This window comes from Plecotus auritus (assembly GCF_963455305.1).
Source record: "Plecotus auritus genome assembly, chromosome: 2".
Taxonomy (NCBI): domain Eukaryota; kingdom Metazoa; phylum Chordata; class Mammalia; order Chiroptera; family Vespertilionidae; genus Plecotus; species Plecotus auritus.
The window spans coordinates 29789773-29808482 of NC_137771.1; the positions used below are offsets into that span (position 1 = coordinate 29789773).

At 49.0% G+C, this 18710-nt stretch overlaps 2 protein-coding genes across 2 annotated transcripts; one reads left to right on the top strand and one right to left on the bottom strand.

The window, feature by feature from the left end:
• The first annotated feature begins 8091 nt into the window (after nt 1-8091).
• On the top strand, nt 8092-13006 carry ELOVL1 (ELOVL fatty acid elongase 1). The gene is given in 9 exon segments (XM_080655880.1): nt 8092-8236; nt 8238-8244; nt 10799-10858; nt 11044-11234; nt 11412-11492; nt 11650-11706; nt 11796-11901; nt 11992-12128; nt 12304-13006. Coding segments are annotated over 9 exon segments (945 nt in total). The 5' UTR covers nt 8092-8152; the 3' UTR covers nt 12526-13006.
• Nucleotides 13007-13125: 119 nt separating this feature from the next.
• CDC20 (cell division cycle 20) lies at nt 13126-17421 on the bottom strand. Its single transcript, XM_080655879.1, has 11 exons — nt 17291-17421; nt 16955-17192; nt 16694-16842; nt 16504-16600; nt 16241-16375; nt 15946-16142; nt 15695-15789; nt 15321-15549; nt 14821-14946; nt 13811-13928; nt 13126-13420 (listed from the first exon to the last, which is right to left on the bottom strand). The coding sequence occupies exons 2-11, from the start codon at nt 17133-17135 to the stop codon at nt 13242-13244; spliced, it is 1506 nt and encodes a 501-aa protein (XP_080512005.1). The 5' UTR covers nt 17136-17192; nt 17291-17421; the 3' UTR covers nt 13126-13241.
• Between the last annotated feature and the right edge of the window lie 1289 nt (nt 17422-18710).

Below are 18710 nucleotides of genomic sequence, written 5' to 3' on the forward strand. Positions count from 1 at the left end.
AGTCATTCCTCTGTGAAGCTTTCCAACAACCCAATCTGTCCTCAATTCCCTGCCACTCCCACTGGGTAAGGTCAATTACCTCCTCTTTTATGCTCCACATTTGTACCTTGTACATACTAAGTCTAGCTCTTGCTGCCCTTTACTGTCCCCCAAGTTCAAGCACGTTGAACTGTCAGGGTTTGAATCCCAGTTTTTCCACCTGAGAATTGTGTGATCTTTGGCAAGACAATGTGTCTTGTATTACAGCATCCGTAATGTAGCGTTTGGGTTAAAAGCAGGTTCTAGTGCCAGACTACTTGGGTTTGAATCCTAGCTGTGACACTTACTAGCTGTGTGGTTTTGGGCAAGTTAATTTACTTCTCTCAGTTTTTTTTAATTCATGGGGATGATAATAATAGTGGCTATTTCATTGGTTTGCTGTGAAGTTTAAATAGATTAATAGAGAGAGAGTGTTTAGAAGAGTGCCTGACAATAGTAGAAGCTCAATAAATATTACCTATCCTCAAGGTAGTGTCTAGAACTCTGCTCTCAGTAATTGTTGCTTAAATCAATGATTGACCAGTATTTCTGAGGAAGTAACCTTTTCTTTCCTCTGCAGCTAGTCTGTGCTCACATCTCAGAAGCTTGGCCTCAGAGACACCCTTTATGCTCATTTCATTTCCGATGGTGTCTCCTTAGCACCTCATGCAGAGGAGTCACTGACTTATCTGATATGATAAGACATTTTCAAATCTAGTTTTGTGAATTTTTTTTCTCCCACTTAATTGTCATCTATACTCTTCCTAATGAGCCCAGTTTAGTCTCTTAAATTGCATCATTTTTATTTGAGACCAAATGACAAACTCCCTCACCTGATATGTTCTATTTCATCCCTCCTATACTATATCTCTTCCCTGTCCAAACCAGGTAAAGACTCAGTTCCATTGTCTGCCTACATTCTGTTTTTAAACAGGGCCTGCAGCACTCAGATCTCTCTGTGCAGCTATGATCACTACTCTCCTTGATTGTCCTTACTTATTTGCCCTGGCCTCATGTCTTCATGGGTGGCTGTGTATAATTCACTGGGTATTACAACCAGCGCTCCATGCATGCTTCTCTTCCCTTCACACTCACCATCCATTCTTCAGGCCTTATTTTTTATGGCACACTCCACTGTTCTTGCCACTAAACTCTAAGTACTCTCAGCTATATCCATAAGGAAATATGTGGGAGTTGGACTGTCTCACACTTCAATGGCTTAAACATGCTTTGCCTTCTACTTGGAATGTCTGCCCTCTCTTTTTCCTGCTCCAAGTCCCTTGTTCCCCTAGTGAACGATTCACCCTTCCAGTTCAAGTGTTGTCTCCTCCCCTGTATAACTGACCATTCATAAATCAGACCTCTCCTATATCTTCTACACACCTCCATTATAGTACCTATAATCCCATTGCAGTTTACTTATTTACAAGTTTAAATCCTCAGTTTCCACCTCTGTAAAATGGGGTTATAGCACCGACCTCAAAGGCTACCTTCATCTGAGCAAGATTATTTAAAATTAAATTTAACCTTAATTTTCTACAGGATTAAGTCCAAGCTTCTTTGAAGAGCATACAAGGCCTTTCAGGCATACAGTCAGCACTCAAATACTGACTATTATCCCCCTCTTCCTCTACTTTCCAGAGCAACCTCATTTTTATTGAAAGGTATATTAAACTGTTTTGATTGCAACACATGACAATTAAACTAACTTAACCAAAAACAAAAAAGGGGACCCAGTTGTATTTGAGGTTATGCAGATGTTAAGTGGAAGGGTGACTGGCTCTAGGGGGGCTTGGGGTTCCAGTGTCGTCTGTGTTCTCTGTTTCTGCATTTTCCACTCTATAGTAATATAACTTGCCTTGTGGAAGAACTCTTATTTTATTTTTATATAAGAACTCGTGATCTTGCCTGGATACTGTGCCATTAGGAGCTTGAGTTGGGAGAAGGGGGAAAACACTATGATTAATGGGCCGGTGGGGTAGGGCAGGAATTCCTTAAAGGAAATGAAAGCAGGGGGATGGGAAAGTGTTTGAATACAATCCAAATTAGAGCTCCCATGGTCCACTTTGTATAGTTTCACCTCTACAGAGTCTTTGGGTTTTTTTTCTCAGGCCCTGTCCTTTTTCCTGAATTTACAGTACTGTGTTTCAAATTGCCTGCTAATGTGCTATCTTACCTTGAACTCAGCATGTCCCAAACTGCATTCATTTTCTCCATCCTGCTTCACCTGGGTTATCAGCTTAACATTGCTGTCAGTTCTGATTCCTCTCTCTTCCTTCTCATGTTGATGGCTCTGGTTCAGACCTTCATTGTATCACATCTGTGCCTCTCAGCTGTTCTCGCAGATGGTCTCCATCCCTCATTTTTCTCTTGATAATATAGCTTACTGTCATCAGGTTTATCTTTGTAAAGAACAATGGGGCTCATACCAACCCCCTTTCTTAAAAATCAGGGACACACCCAATACAAATGAAACTCCTCATTCTTCTTTTAAAAAAAATTGTTTATTGTTATTGATTTCAGAGGAAGGGAGAGGGAGAGATAGAAACATCAACGATGAGAGAGAATCATTGATTGGCTGCCTCCTCCAACCAGTAATTGAACGATGACTTCCTGGTTCATAGGTTGATACTCAACCCCTGGGCCACACTGGCCAGGAAAAACTCCTCATTCTTTCATTCAAAACACTTCATGATATGGAGCCAACCTACTTCTTAACCTTCTATCATAAGTAGGCCTTTCATTCACCTTATTCTCTAGCCAAACAGAATCACTGTGCTTTCCTCCATGCATCCTTTCATCCACACTTTTCCTCAGCCTAGAATACCTATTTGTTTCCACCTTACTTGCTATGTGACCTTGAAAAGATCCTTCACCCTTTCTGACCCCATTCTTTTCATCTGGTAAGCAGTGATAATAGTACCTTACAAGACTGAACCATAAGAGCACGTGGAAAGTAGCTGGCCCCATGCTTGCCAGAGAAAGTACTGAATAGTAAGCTACATTTTCTCTTTTACCCTTTTGGCTCTTTTCACACATCTTCCAAATCTTGCTAGATCTCTTCCATTTTAATAATCTCCCCTCGTTTGTCTCCTACCCCAAAGTTTCCCCTTTTCTCTCTCCAGAGCTCTTCCTGCAGGTTTTATCACAGCCCTCTTCCTTCTGAGTTTCTTTTTCAATGATCAGTTCAGGGAACACTCTATGATACCCATGGCATTGGCTACCCACTCTTGTCCCTGACCTCTCAAGAGTCCAGCAAACCCCCAGATTCCAGATGATATGATGAGTGTTTGCAAACAGCCTCTCCCTTCTGCCAGCCAGATGTCTTTCCAGCTCCATTTTCCTCAGCCAAGGTCCCAGCCTTAGGCAGTGTATACTTTCTATCTGGCTAAGGCCCAGGGACATGTAGAATGATTAACTGACAAACCCTTCACCCTCATCCTCGCTCCCTTGTCCTCACAGACTCAGCACTCCCCTCAACTCCCCCTTGTGAGTACTATGTAGAAAGTGCCCTTTGTCCTCTACAAGATGGGGATGGGGAAGCTTGACACAGCCCCTAGGAGGCTACCTGCCACTCCTTTTGTCCCTCAGCCCCTTAGTTTCTATTGTTCTTAGATGACAACATCCCCATCGCCACCACCACCACCCCACCCCCCGCCTCTCCCATACCTTATTCCACTGTTCCACCTGCTCACTCACTCCCATACAAGTATCTTATTTTTTACTTATTGCCATTCCTGTGTGTTTGATTCCACTTTCCTTTAATTTTTCTGCTGAAATATAAAGCCTAAAATAATGATAGAGTTGTTAGAGTTTATACAGGTGACAGTTTTCAGACTAAACCCATGGAGAAAGTAAATCCATGCCTTCTGGGGAAAGAGGATGGAGAAGGCCCCTTAGAGAGCAGTGAGTGAGGAGGGAGTCAGACAGGATGGGGCCCAGAGGAAATTGTCACCTGACTTCCTGTCATCCTTATCAATATTGTGAGTTCTTGGCCCTGGCTGGGTAGATCAGTTGGTTAGAGTATTGTCCTGATATGCCAAGATTGTGGGTTCAATCTTTGGTTAGGACATATACAAGAATCAATCAATGGATGCATAAATAAGTGTAACAATAGATTGGTGTTTCTGCCTTTCTCTTTCACCCTCTCTCTAAAATCAATAAATAAAACTTTTAAAATTAAAAAAAAAAAAAAGACTGAGTTCTTGGACCCCCCCCCCCCCCCCCCCCCCCCAGTTTATTAGCCTGCCCCTGGTGTGTGAACCTTCACTGAACCCTCTGACCTTCAAGGCCTTCCACCTAGCCTCCCCACAGGTCCCAAACTATTCCATTTCCTCCTGGTCCATTGACAAACTTACTCTTCTTTTTCACACATCTCAGTCTGTGAGGTGTATGCTGGAGCCCATTGTTTTCTTCCACACAGCACATAAACACGCTCAAGCCTCTTCCCATTAAAAAACCATTAGAGCCCTGACTGGTTTGGCTCAGTGGATAGAGCGTCAGCCTGCGGACTGAAAGGTCCCAGGTTTGATTCCGATCAAGGGCATGTACCCAGTAGGGAGTGTGCAGGAGGCAGCTGATCGGTGCTTCTCTCTCATTGATGTTTCTGACTCTCTATCCCTCTCCCTTCCTCTCTGTAAAAAATCAATAAAATATATTTAAAAAAAACAAAAAACATTAGAATCAATCTGGAGGTGAGAGCCAGGTATTGATATTTTAAAAGCTCCCCAGGTGATTCTAGTGTGCAGCCAGGACTGAAAAAGATAAACAGTAAAATTCAAACCATGGAATACAGGGCTCTTCATAAACTGACTCCTGCCTAGATTTCCTGCCCTTACCCATATGCCCTCTAAGCTAGAGCCACACCACACTACCTAGAGCTCCCCAAACCGGGCACATGGCTAGCTTCTATGCCTTTAAACACATGCTTCCCTCTGCCTGTAATGTCTTTCCCTGCCTTCTGTAAAGTGTCCTTTAATGCTCAGTGAAGGTGTAATTTCTGTGAAACCTTCAAGAATTAATTCCCACCTTGGCCCCCACCCCTACCCCTGTGCTTTCATAACCTCTAGATTTATTTCTGTGGGAATACTTAACACATGCTACTCGAATTATTCATTTATGTGTCTTCCTTCTCCACTAGACTGAGTATTTTACAGGAATCCCACAGCCATGGTAATGCCATTTGATAGGATTTAGGGTTAAGTGCTCCATATCAGATATTTGAAGATGCTTTCTCCCAGGACTAGGACAAAAATCAAATGAAGTGAGTCTTTCAGCATGTTCATTCATGTAATAAATCAACATTTACTGAGGGCTTGCCATGGTCTTTCGCCAATGTGGTCCAGGTGAATACATGAATAGTTGAAGTTCCCTATTACTATGATTGGCCTCTGGAATAGTTTTGTTGTCAATAATGGTCTGCTTTGTTCTTCTCTAGTTCATCTCTAGATGGACACTGAATCCAAAACCTCTCAATAGCACTCTCAGAAAAATGCTTTGTACACAGTAAGCATTTAGGAAATATTTGTTAAGTGAATGCTCATGAATCTACATACACATGTATACCTTCTTGATATACTGGTTACCTCCCACCTTGACTACTAAATGTTGAGATAGAAACAACGCTAAGCACTTCACATGGGTTATCTCCTTTAATCTTGTTTTTTTAAAAAATATATATATAGTTTTATTGATTTTAGAGAGGGAGAAGGAGAGAGAGAAACATCAGTGATTAGAGATAAATCATGGATCGACTGCCTCCTGCATGCCCCCAACTGGGGATTGAGCCCGCAACCCAGGCATATGCCCTGACTGGGAATCGAACCGTAATCTCCTGGTTCATAGGTCAATGCTCAACCACTGAGCCACCCTGACCAGGCTCTTTAATCTTCACAACAGTCCTATGAGATAGGTACTGTTGTTCCCATTTTATAGAGAGTCTGTAAGAAGGTCACACGGGTACTAACTGGAAGATTTTAACTCAGGCCTTTGGAGCCTTCTGACCCTGAAGCCACTAAAGTATACCTGGAACACATTAGGCTTTCAATAAATATTTATTGACTCAATGAATACTGCTACTCCAAGGGAAGTAGAAAGGCTTTTGAATTCTTACTATCCTCCCCTCCTTGACTCTTGGTTCCTCGACCTCCTTCCCTTTCTCACATTGTTTCATTCACTCTACTATTCACTCAACAAACATGAAGGGTCAAATGAGCTAGGTGCTGGACCAGATGCTGGAGATAGAGACAACTAAAACATAGCCCCTGCTGAGAAGAACTTGGGGGTGGGGGGAAGGGTGATATAAATAATTACATTGTAGTAAGGTTATGAGAAAGGGGAGAGGGAACGATTTATTGCCTAGGAGAGCTGCTTGTATCTTGAGTTGAGCCAGGGAACAAGGCTTGGAGAAGTGGGGAGTAGGAAAGATGCTGACGTCTTTGGGGGATGGTTAAAGCATAGGATGTGGCCCAGGATAATGGCACAGGTAGAACAGGAGACTGAGAGCCAGATCAGGTATGCCTTAGTGTACAGTTTGAAGTTTGAGCCTTTTGAATTGTTGAATTCGTCTGCCATTTCCTGTTACAGGCAGGTACTAATGGGCTGGGTCATAGGTATACTTTGGCTCTGACCTCTTACCTCTAAGACTGAACTTCCATATAGCTACATCCAACCGTTTAGGAACATATTTCTTCCGAACCACTGTCTCCTCTGAATTCCTGATTCTATCTGCATTTGCACCATCCAATCCTATAAGCAGTTGTTAAATCATTATATGCATAGCACTATTCCATGAGCTACTGAAGATAAAGGTTTCATTTCACTAAAACCTAGTCCTCACCCCCAAGAATTCAGTCCAGTTGATGAGTGTGGAAGAGGGAAAGCTGGATAGACAGTTGACTTGGGGAAGTCTCCACAGTGTCTGCCTCTTCATTCCCATCAATTTCCAGATCTTCTTAGGTCAGGCTGTATCTCTCACTCGTCTCTCCAATGCCCTCTTCATACTGGCTGCCAGAGTGAAGTGACTCAACTGGATGGTAACCCCCCTGCAGGGACGCTCTGCCTTTTTCACGGATGTGTCACCAGCACCTTGCAGATGACAGTTGTCAATAAATATTTGATGAATTATTTGATAATAAAAGCCTGATTATAGCATCCTCAAAAATCTTCACTGTTTCTCCACTGCTTCCAGAATAAAGTCAAAGTGCCCGGTTCGACCTTCAAGATCTACTACATTCACCCACAGCCACAGCCAGCTTCACTTTCCTTCTTTCCCTTTCACTACCTGGAAGGCCAGTGTAGCTAGCCAGTGACTCACTCCCTGTTCCTGCCCCAGGCCACTTGAGTGTGTATGTGTGTGTGCACGCGCGTTTAAATAAAAAGCAAATTAAATACTTTATTACAGTTTAGTGCTTTCTCAAATAAATATATCAAACACAGAGAGACACAAAGCACACATGTGCATAGCATGTAACAAGGGTTTCACTCGATGCATTCCAGACCACACCACCTGGCACCGGGCCTGTACAGGGCAGAGCGGCTGTACCCCAGCCACTTGTATTTTCCCACCTCCATGCCACAACATACTCTCAGCGACTCCTAATGCTAGGGCTCATCCAGACATATAGGCTCGGAGGGAAGGCTTACATGCCCAGTTGCTCCTACCTACAGAGACCACCCTGCTACTGCGGCTTGGCTCGCCGCCGCTCAGGTCTCACCCTCTCTAGAGGGGGGGCTCTTTGAGGAAGGGCTGAGCCCTGGAACTTTTCCCAGGATCCTAAACTGGGTGGGCCTGCCTGCCCACACAGATGTGTTGGTGGATTAATCACCAGAAGGCCCAGAATAAGGCCATTCATGGGCTGAATGTCAGGAAGAAGCAGGGTACGACTCTGGCGGCCCTAGGCAGGCCGCGCGAGCTGACAGCGGCGGGCTGAGTGATGCCGAGGGAAGGGGTGGGGAGTCGGGGCTGGGCGTGCTTCCTGCCCGGGATCGGGCGGCCCGCCCCTGCTCCCGCCCTGCGGGCCGAGCCCAGTTGAGGCTGGACGGCCCCTCCTGCCTCAGCCGAAGACCCAATCAGCAGGCGCCCCCCACCCGGCCCGCCCCCTCCCCCTCTGGTGACAGAAAGTCGGCCCAGCAGATGAGGAAGTGGCAGGCAGGCTGGCCCTGGGGACTTCTCTCTGGCCCTGCTCCCTCCGAGCCCTCCACTGCTGCCGGCCTGGCCCCCCACTGGTGAGTCTGGACCTTTCCTGGGCGGGCGCTCCACGTGCCCGGGGTCCCCTGCCTGGCTCGCCCGGCCCAGCCCTGCCCTGCCCTGCCCTGGCTGTGGGCGAGGCTGTTCCTGGGGAGAGTGAGTGGGAGGTCCCAGCTCTCTGGGGCTGGGCCTCTCCAGCAACCTCCCTCCCGTGCATGGACCCCATTTACTCAAACCTAGGCCTTCCTCCACCACCTCCAGGTCTTATCCCTCTTCCCTCTTGTCCCCTCCCTCCCTCCTCCCTCCCCTTCCTTCCTCTTTTCCCCTCCCCCTTCCTCTGCCTGTTTTCTTTTCCCTTCCATCCATCTTAAAAGGAAAGACCGAGTTCGCCTACGGGGACACACCCAGATTCTTCTGTAGCATGGAAAGAGGTCCTTTCCAGAACCTTGAGCCACTCCTGACCTCCAGGGTGCATGCGAGTGTGGTGGTTGAGAGAGATAACAAGCTGGCAAACTCCTGGGTCAGGAAGGAACTGTGTGTTAGAGCACATGTTACCCCTCTCCTGGTAGGCCATCCCACAGAATAGGCAACCAACAAAAATATGATTGTGAATGAATGAATGAATGAATGAATGAATCATCTGTGAAAAGAGATCTGTATGCTTGACTAAGGACAGGTGTGTGTCAACATGTGGTATGGGTGATTTTATATTCATTCCCTGCTAAGTGGGCTGTATGAGCTTATGTATGTGACCACATTTATCTGTGACTCACATATGTATGAGCATTAGCATTTGCACATGGTAATGCAGGACCTAGGAGGGAGGATGTGTGAGTGTTTTGGGTGTGTTCACTAGTGTGAATGTATTTTTGGAGCAGGTCTGAGTATTAGAAACTATGCATGTCAGAGTCCACGGAGGCTTGTTTGGGTGGTGTGTCAGAGGAGGGCAGGTGTTGCCTGCAAGAGTTGTGTAGGCTCCATGTGTGCTAGCCACTGGTGAGTTGGTCATTGGGTGGGTGAGGGGAGAGCTGTGTGAGAGGCAGGTCTGTGTGAGACCATGTGTGTATGGAAGGACTTGGGCCTGACCATGGTGGGGCAGTTGGGGGTTGACATGGAGGTTGAGGGAGCATCTGTGGGATGTGTGCCCAGTATGTGTGTGTGAGGGGTGCATGTGCAGCCTCGGTGGATGTGTCAGAAGGTGAGTTCTTCACTTAGTACCTGCACAGGTTGCTCTGCTGCCTGGGCTGTTCAGGGACTGCATTATCCCTCTGGGACTTCCTCAGAGCCCCAGGCTCCCCTAGGTCTGGCTTTTGTGTCTCAGTGAGACCTCCTCCCTCCTCCGTCATTCCTTGAGGTCCTGAGGGGGAGAGGGCCTAGGCCCTAGATCATTAGACTCCTCCCTCAGGGAGGGGAAGATTCCTGAGACCTCCCCCACGTCCCCACCTCCTCACATGCCACTGGCTTCCCTGCCCCTCCCTGGGAGAGAAGGGTGATTGTACCCATTTAAAGTAGGACAAACTGAGAATTTATGGCTAGTTTAGCAGATGCTGGGTGTGGGTTTTCTGCAGTTCTCTTTGCTCCAAGGTTTGGGCTGGGACTGGAGCCTCAGCAGGTTTGTGGTTCGAAACCTAGAACCTTAGACCATCTGGCTGATCTAGGGAGGGTGGGTGGACGGTGAGTCCCAGCTTTACTTGGCTTTCTCAATCCTCGTGGGTCCTGCTCCTCCAGGCACTGACCTGTGGCCTGGACCCACCCTCCACCCCATGTGCAGTGCAGCGGGGGTGGGTGGAGGGCGGGGCTGCTGCCAGATCTAGTCAGACAGGTGGAGCTGCCAGGGCAGGAGTCTCAAAGAGCCAGGCTCCCAGAGAGGAAGGGCAAGAGGAGAGCACCGGAGAGGAGCTGAGAGGCTGGAGGTGAGAGCTCTGGAGGGCCTAGAAGAGTCTGGGAATGTCTCAGCAGGGGAGAGGAGGAAGGGGCAGGAGGGGTTGGGAGGAGAGCCCCGGAAGGGACCGGAGGGACCACCAAGAAGGGACCGGATGGGCAGGAAGAGCTGGGAAGTGAGAGTCCCGGCAGGGGAAAGGAGGGATCCTCGGGAGAGGAGAGTCCTGGAAAGGACAATCCCAGGAGAAGAGCCAGGAGAGGTGGAAGGGGAGGATCCCTGGAGAGAAGAAAGACCCTGAGCTGGAGAGGTGAGAGACTTTGGTGAGGAAGGGAGAGGCAGTTCATTCCGGAGATGAATTCCCTGTAAGGGAGAGCTAAGACTTTCTAGATAGAGATAAAAATTGAGAGTATTCTTGTGGAGGAAGAGGGGAGGGGAGGTCATGAAGTAAAAATCTCCAGAGAAGAGAAGAGAGTGTAGAGAGGAAAGGAAGGGTGGAACAGCCCTTCCCAGGCAGGCAGGATGTGTGGGAAGCAGATGCCCCTGCCAAACTGTCTCCTCCTACCCCTAGTCCCCAGCAATTCCTTCCTCTCTCTGTTATATCCTTTTGCAATGAAGTATTGGGAGTCGTCTGGTCTCTGTCCTGTCTATGGGTCAGGGGTAAGATGGGAGAACACAACCCTGGCTGACATCCGCCTTCCATACCTCCCCAGAGTCGTTAACTAGGATGGAAGCTCTTGTGAACGTGTACCAGAGCATGATGAAGTATGGAGGTAAGATGCTGTCCACCTGCCCTACCTCCCTCCTGTCCTGAGATCTCTGGATCTAGGGCTGTCACCTAATGGAAAGTCCCTACCAACCCCTTTGACCCTTTGTGACCTGACCTCATATCTGTACACCTGATTGGGACCCTTTGAACCCTGTGGCACTTCCTGACTCCTTTGATCCTTATTTGCAGATCCCCGGATACAGGGCTACCCTTTGATGGGGTCCCCTTTGCTAATGACCTCCATTCTCCTGACTTATGTGTACTTCGTTCTCTCACTTGGGCCTCGAATCATGGCCAATCGGAAGCCCTTCCAACTGCGTGGTTTCATGGTTGTCTACAACTTCTCACTGGTGGCACTCTCCCTCTACATTGTCTATGAGGTGGGACCCTGGGATGCCTAGGCTTTAATTTCTGCTGGCAGGATAAGGGGCAGGCCTTAGAGCCAGAGCATGCATCTCCTTTCCAGAAAGGCTCAGATACATTTCTTCAACTAGAAAACGGGAGGGATTGTGGGGAGGGAGGGCATTCTGGTGGTCTAATTCACATCCCATTTCTAGTTCCTGATGTCTGGCTGGCTGAGTAGCTACACCTGGCGCTGTGACCCTGTGGACTTTTCCAACAACCCAGAGGCACTGAGGGTAAGTAGGAGCGAGATGGGGGTGGGGGTGAGAGGTGGGGGTGTAAACAGCCTGGGGATAGGAGCAGTTTGGGTGTGACCTGTGCTCATGGGCCAGTTTAGGGAGGCTCTAATAGTCCTAAGGGGCGGGGTCCTAAGGCTGCCCTGACTTCTTGCAGATGGTTCGAGTGGCCTGGCTCTTCCTCTTCTCCAAGTTCATTGAGCTCATGGACACGGTGAGAGTATATGAATTGTGAGAACTTGGGGTGGAGGAGAAAGGAGTGAAAGGCCTTGACTCTGAAACTCCTTTCCCTACTATTCTCAGGTGATCTTTATTCTCCGGAAAAAAGATGGACAGGTGACCTTCCTACATGTCTTCCACCACTCAGTGCTTCCCTGGAGCTGGTGGTGGGGAGTGAGAATTGCCCCAGGTGAGTGGTGAAGGCCGTTGGGGGAAAAAGGGGCAGGCACTGGGGATTAGAGGCTCGACTTTCCTGACCCTGTTCATTGTCCACTCACAGGAGGAATGGGCTCTTTCCATGCCATGGTAAACTCCTCTGTGCATGTCATCATGTACCTGTACTATGGATTGTCTGCCCTTGGCCCTATGGCTCAGCCCTACATTTGGTGGAAAAAGCACATGACAGCCATCCAGCTGGTGAGGGGCCTGGACCTGGCCTATAACCATCCAATACTACTAGTCTGGATCCTTCTTTTATCCAACCTCTCTCACCTTTGACATTATCCCCCCACTCAATGTTCAGTCTTTCTCTACCCCCTTTCCCTCCAGCCCTCTCAGTATTCCCTCTGACCCTTGCCTTTCTCTATCCTAGATCCAGTTTGTCCTGGTCTCGCTGCACATCTCCCAGTACTACTTCATGCCCAGCTGTAACTACCAGTACCCAGTCATCATCCACCTCATCTGGATGTACGGCACTATCTTCTTCGTGCTCTTCTCCAATTTCTGGTATCATTCTTACACCAAAGGCAAACGGCTGCCCCGTGTAGTTCAGCAAAATGGAGCTCCAGGTACTGCCAAAGTCAAGGCCAACTGAGAAACATGCTCTTGCTAGGCGCCCACCTAAGTGCCTCAGGACTGCACCTTGGGCAGCATCCGTCATTGTTCTCCCCAACTACACCTGTGACCAGGGCTTATGTGGTCAGGACTGAGCAGGGGACAAGCCTTCCCCTCCCCACAGCTGGTACACAGGGACCACAGCTTCCGTTCCTCACCCACTTGTCCCAGCCAGCCCCAGGGACGTGGCCTCGTTGCCCTCTGCCACTCGAGCTGGGGTTTGAAAGGGCTGGACGCTTACTTCCCCCTCCCTGCCTTAAACTTGGGAGAGGAGCACTCAGGACTGGCCCCCACCAGGGTCTTGTGGCCTTTTTCCTCACACTGAAGAGGTCAGCAATAATCTGTCACTACGGACCTAGGCTCCCTCCTTTCCACCCATAGGTCAGAGTGGGTGGGAGGCCTGGGAATACAGCCTATGGAGGCTGCTCACTCATGTCTTCATTAAAAGTGACAGGAAACTACTGAGGCTGTGTGTGTACGTGTGTAAATGAGGAGGTAGGGTACAAAGCCTGCTAGCCCTGTCTATGACAGGACAGATGGTCAAGGCTCCCACAGGACAGACATTTCTAGCTCTCAAACACAGGAGAGGAGCCCCTTGAGAAAGCCACTGAGACAGAGGTCATGCAAGAAGAGAAACATGTCTTTATTAGAAAAATAAAAAAAGCAAACATAAAAACTGAAGTGCTGAGTTGGTTCTCAACGGATGCCTTGATGGATGAGGCTGCTTTTGGTTGCACTAGCCTTTTCCCGCTCCCGCCGCCGTGCAGGGTCCAACTCAAAGCAGCGCCACATGCGTAGGGTCTCATCTGCTGCTGCTGATGCCACCGTGGCCCCGTCTGGACTCATGGCCAAACTTAGGACCCGGGCTGTGTGACCTGGGCATGAGAAAGGAAAAAGTCAGAGCAGCACATGAATGTAGACATACTACAACTCTCCAATTTTGAGGGCAACCTACCTTTTTTTGGGTTTTGTTTTTTGTAACAGCTTTGAGACAATGATTTACATACCATAAAATTTATTCTTTTAAAGTGTATAATTCATTAGTTTTTAGTATAGTCACAAAGTTGTGTAATCATCACAACTATAATTCCAGACCATTTTCATCACTCCATAAAAAAAGTGACACATTACCCTTTCCCTCCAGCCCCTGGTAACCAACCATTAGTCTGTTTTATCTCTCTTCATTTGCCTCTTCTGGATAGTCCATATAAATAATCATACAATATGTAGTCTTTTGTGTCTGGCTTCTGTTATTTAGCACATACCTTTGAGCTCAGCCACCTTGACCATGGTTGGGTACTTCCAAATAACCAGCTGGTTCTGGGCAAAGCCATGACCTGAGATAAGTTCCTTGTAGTGGGAAGACCAGAGGATAGAGCACACCTGTGGAGAGAGGATGGTGTAGCTACAACAAAGAGCCGACTGCTCAAATCAGAAATAAGTCCATTCTAGTGTTAGGAACATTGCCAGGTCACTCAGACTTGAGTGACCATGATCCTAACAAAAGCCTTTTGAGAATTATAACCGTTATCCATTTACAGATGAGGAATCAGGCAGAAGGAAGTTCAGCAAGTTGCCTAAGATCACAAGCAAGTTGAGTTCAGAATTTGAACTCTGGCTCAAAAGCCCAAATCTAGAATGAAGGTGTGCAGAATGGGTGTTGAATGGAAGGAGAAGCTGGAGTCGTTGCAGGGAGACTCACCAGCAAGGTCATCAAATTCTAATGGATTTGGGTTATATGCTGTAGGTGATGGGGAACCACTGCACGATTTGAGGACAGTAACATACCACCCAGACCACAGTAGAGAGGACAGACTAGAGGAGCTAAGAATATTGAGACCAGTGTACTGAGGGGAGAAAACACTTGTGAATGACATTTTGAGGTAAAACTGCTATCTTGTTGACTAGGTAAGGAGGATGAAAGATTCTAGTTTTTTTTTTCAGATTTCTAAATAGGTTCTGTCCTCTCAAAGAATTAAGAGGAGGAGGGGTAAGGACACATTTTAGGGAGGCAAGGGGAAGTAACAAGTTTAATTAGGAACCTATTAGGTTGGTGCCACCTATAGGTCATGGGGTAGGAGATGGGCCACAGAGAGTTGGAAATATGGATCTGGAGCTCCTGAGTGAGAGCTGACTTAGAAGTTTGGAAATCATCAGGGTACAGACTTAGCGAAGCCATTGAAGGGGACATGGTTGCCCAGAAATAAAGAGTAAGAATGTATCTAGGAGTAAGAATGTATCTAGGACTGGGAGACTAGAATAGGTAAAAGACTACCTGGGAGTGGGCATCCACAGCATTCAGACAGGCCCCAGAGCAGACATTCCAGATGCGAATGTGCCGATCACTGGTGCCCCCTCCAGTTGCCAGTATATTGGACTGCCAGGGACACCAAGCTACAGCCTAGACGGGACAAAAGTGGAGTCAGCAGGTACTACCCAAGGAGTTATAGAGGGTCCTAGGTCAGTGGTCAGCAAACTCATTAGTCAACAGAGCAAATATCAACAGTACAACGATTAAAATTTCTTTTGAGAGCCAAATTTTTTAAACTTAAAACTTCTTCTAATGCCACTTCTTCAAAATAGACTCACCCAGGCCGTGGTATTTTGTGAAAGAGCCACACTCAAGGGGCCAAAGAGCCGCATGTGGCTCGCGAGCCGCAGTTTGCCGACCATGGTCCTAGACTAACCTAGTTCAATCCCAGCATCCCATCTCCCTGTAATATTCCCCAGGTTCTGGGTGAGGGTCTGCAGAGGCCCCAGCAGAGCCCCTCTTACCTTGACAGCCCCTTGATGCTGCGTGAATGTCTGCAGGGGAACCCAGCCCGCCTCTAGAGCAGCACTAGGCCACACATTGACCAAGTTATCATTGCCACCACTGGCCAAATGTCGTCCATCTGGGGACCAGCGCAGCCCACACACTTCCTGGCTGTGACCACTCAGTGTGGCCACATGGTGTTCTGCTACCCGAACATCATGGTGATGGATGTGACCAGAGCGTGAGCCACTGCAAGAAGGAAGATGGGAATCAGGTCCTGTGGCAGCGCCAAATGCCACCAGTAGGGCAGAGCTGCTTCACTTCAGGGGTGTACAATTGGGGGAGGACAAAAATCTTAGCCTGTTTTTGCAACAGACTAGCAAAAACCACTGACCTGGACAGTATATAACTATTCCAACACAGGGAGCCCACTCGGGCAGAATGACTGGTCATGTTCCGAAGACGCTTCTGCTGCTGCACATCCCATAGCTAGAGAGAGAGAGAGAGAGAAAGAGAGAGAGAGAGAGAGAGGAGAGAGAACGAACCACAACAATCAGAGACTGGGCCTTGGCATAACATCCTCCTTCTGGGCAAGCTCCCGGGGTCTGGGGAACAACAGAGCTGCAGCCCAGGGACAAGTCTCACCTGAACCTCAGCACTGCTGGTGCCCACAGCCAGGTAGTTGCCCTCCTTGATCCAGGACACAGAAGATACATAGTCTCCAGGCTGTTCCATCTGCAGCAGCTGCAGGATGTCGCCAGTGCTAGCACTCCACAAGTACACACTGTTGTCCAATGCCACAGCCAGTACATTCCCTGAGCTCCAATCCACCAGGTTCAGGTCTGCCAGAGGGGCAAAGGGAAGAACATAAGCTTCCTTGTTTGCCTGTTCCCCAGGGTCCCTTTTCCCATCCACCCAGCAAGGAACAGGCTGCACTTACAATAGTCATTACGAATTTCAGGAGCATCCAGGATCCGGTCCGGCAGGGAAGGGATGTAACGGCAGGTCCTCTTGCTGGAGCCAGGTGTGGCCGTGGCCTTCTGGCTGTAGAGGACTTTCAGTCTGTTCTCGTAACCTGTCCCAGTGGAGGGAGACTAGACGCTGGGAGACCTGAAACCTCCCCCTGGCCCTAACCTGGAAGGCCAGGTAAGCACTCCCCTCCCCTCAGTCTTGGGTGGGAACACCATGAACTTCATATCTTACCCTCTGGAACTTTTTGTGGTTTTCCACTGAGCCGAAGGATCTTGGCTTCCTCCACATCAAAACCGTTCAGGTTCAAAGCCCAGGCTTTCTGATGTTCCTGGCACAGAAGGGTGGTGGGGAGTGAGGCGGGATGGCATTATGCAAAGTACACAGACGGGTCCCTGGCCTTAAGCCCCTCTGGGACACATACCTTCTTGGTGGGCGTCTGGCTATTTTCGGAATGGTTCTCCTTACTCAGGAGGAAGCTGGCCACCTCCATCTGGGTAGCACTGCGATGGGGGATATAGCGGTCCCCGCCAGGTTTGCTGGGAGTGGTCTGAATCTTGGAGCTGGATTTGCCTAGGGTGGAGAGAGGGAAGCAGACAGTCCGACTAGGCTCCCGAGGGAGGGGACATGCAGGCTGCTGTCAGCCGTGCGTTCTCCCTCCCCGTGTCCCGCCGCACCCACTGACCAGGAGTCCGGCCCGGGGTCCTGCCGGCGGTGTGGGACCGATTGGCCGCCCGCATGGGTGAGGGGGCGGGCCCCGAGGCTTCCTTAGCTTTGCGCTGCCAGCGCGCGGGGGGCGCATTGGGGATGGGTGTGTCCAGCTGCAGCAGAGAGTGTAGGTCGCTGTCGAACACGAACTGCGCCATGGGAGCGAAGCGTCCGGAGGGGAAAGGACCCTTGAGGGGAAAGGTGCCCGCCGAGCCCTGGAAGAAGACAAGCGACCGCGCTCGGAAAGGCCGGCCACACAGCCAGGGCCGCCTCGGCCGCGGGCCCACCTCGGCAGGGCCCAGCCGCCACTCACCGTCAGCACCGAGCAGGTTGCGATCCCCGACCGACCTTAGAAGCGCAGGCCTAAGCGTCTTAAACTCTCCGCTCCCAGCACTCATTGGCTTCTTCGAAACCCAACGGTCGTAACCGTCACTTTTTCCCATTGGCCTCCACGGCACTGGGGGCGGGTCTTCCGGGGCAAGTCACAGATCTCACGAGAGTTCAGCCGGGAAACGTGATTTGTGTCTGAAAGCGAGAGGGAAGGGGCGGGGAGCGTCTGGGGGTGGGGCTTGCGCTGCCTTCGCCTTGCCTGTTCGCTTCCATTCATTCCTCAGGTTCCCCTCACCCGCCCTTCATATTTAAATCCTCCCTGTGGTGTTTATTTATGATCCCTAAGTGCATAACTCTGTGGAACGACCTAAAGCACTTGATCCCTTTAGAGAACGTGAAGGAAGAGGGTGTAGAGAAAGGGAGGGATGCGGTTTGAAAGGGCTGAGAGGCTTAACAGAAGGGAGGCCAGCGTTAAGTTAGGGTTCATCCACTGTTTGCTTGGTGAAAGTAGAAATGTTGTAGGCAGACATGAGCAGAGCAAGCACGTTTGGCCAGGTACAAGAGGTCATCAGGGTGTAAAGCCCCAGGTGCCTAACAATAGACAATTGTAGGGTGGGAAGTCACCCCAGGGGTGACCTTTCCTCCCCTAGCATATGGATGGTCATGCAGTTTGGAACCCCTGACCTTTCCTCCCTAGAGATAGCATCTAGGCCTCAGTTGTATTTCAACTCCAGGCCCAGAAAAGCAACAAAACCAGATAAGCAATGCCAAGGCTGACCTCAGAGCTGGCTGCATTGAGTAATGACCCTCTGCCCTGGTGCCGGCCAATCAGTGGAGACCACAACTCTGAAAGGACACACCTGTAAAACTGCTGAATATTCTGTTGCGATCTTCCCCTGGGACCTCCCCTACACTGTCCTCCCTTAAAACCCTCAGGATGGAGGACCCCAGTGTGCTCTCCCTCCTAGGAGCACACTCACGTTTTTCCTTTTCCCTTCTCCTTCCCTGCCATCTCCCTGCCCCTGGCACCTTACCATTAGCTTCCTCACTCCCAAGCTCCAAGGGCCCTTCCTTTACATCTATAACTTGTTTCTTAAGCCCATTTCTTCTAGGAATTACTTTTCTACATCTGTAATTTACCCAATAAATGTTTTCTTACAGTTAATTCTTTCCTAGCCAGAACCCAAGTACTGAGGTTGCTGAACCCAGATTTGATCTGACCCCACTGGTCATACACCTGGTGCTATCCCTGCCGCCTACAACAGGAACACTGCTAGGAAAGAAGTAGTACATGTGTTTGTTTTAAAAATTGTTTTGTTTGCTGTTTTACAATCAGGGGAAATGAAGCTGAAAGGAGTGAATTCCTTATAGTCAAGAAAAAGAATCAGGATTCAGACCTGCCT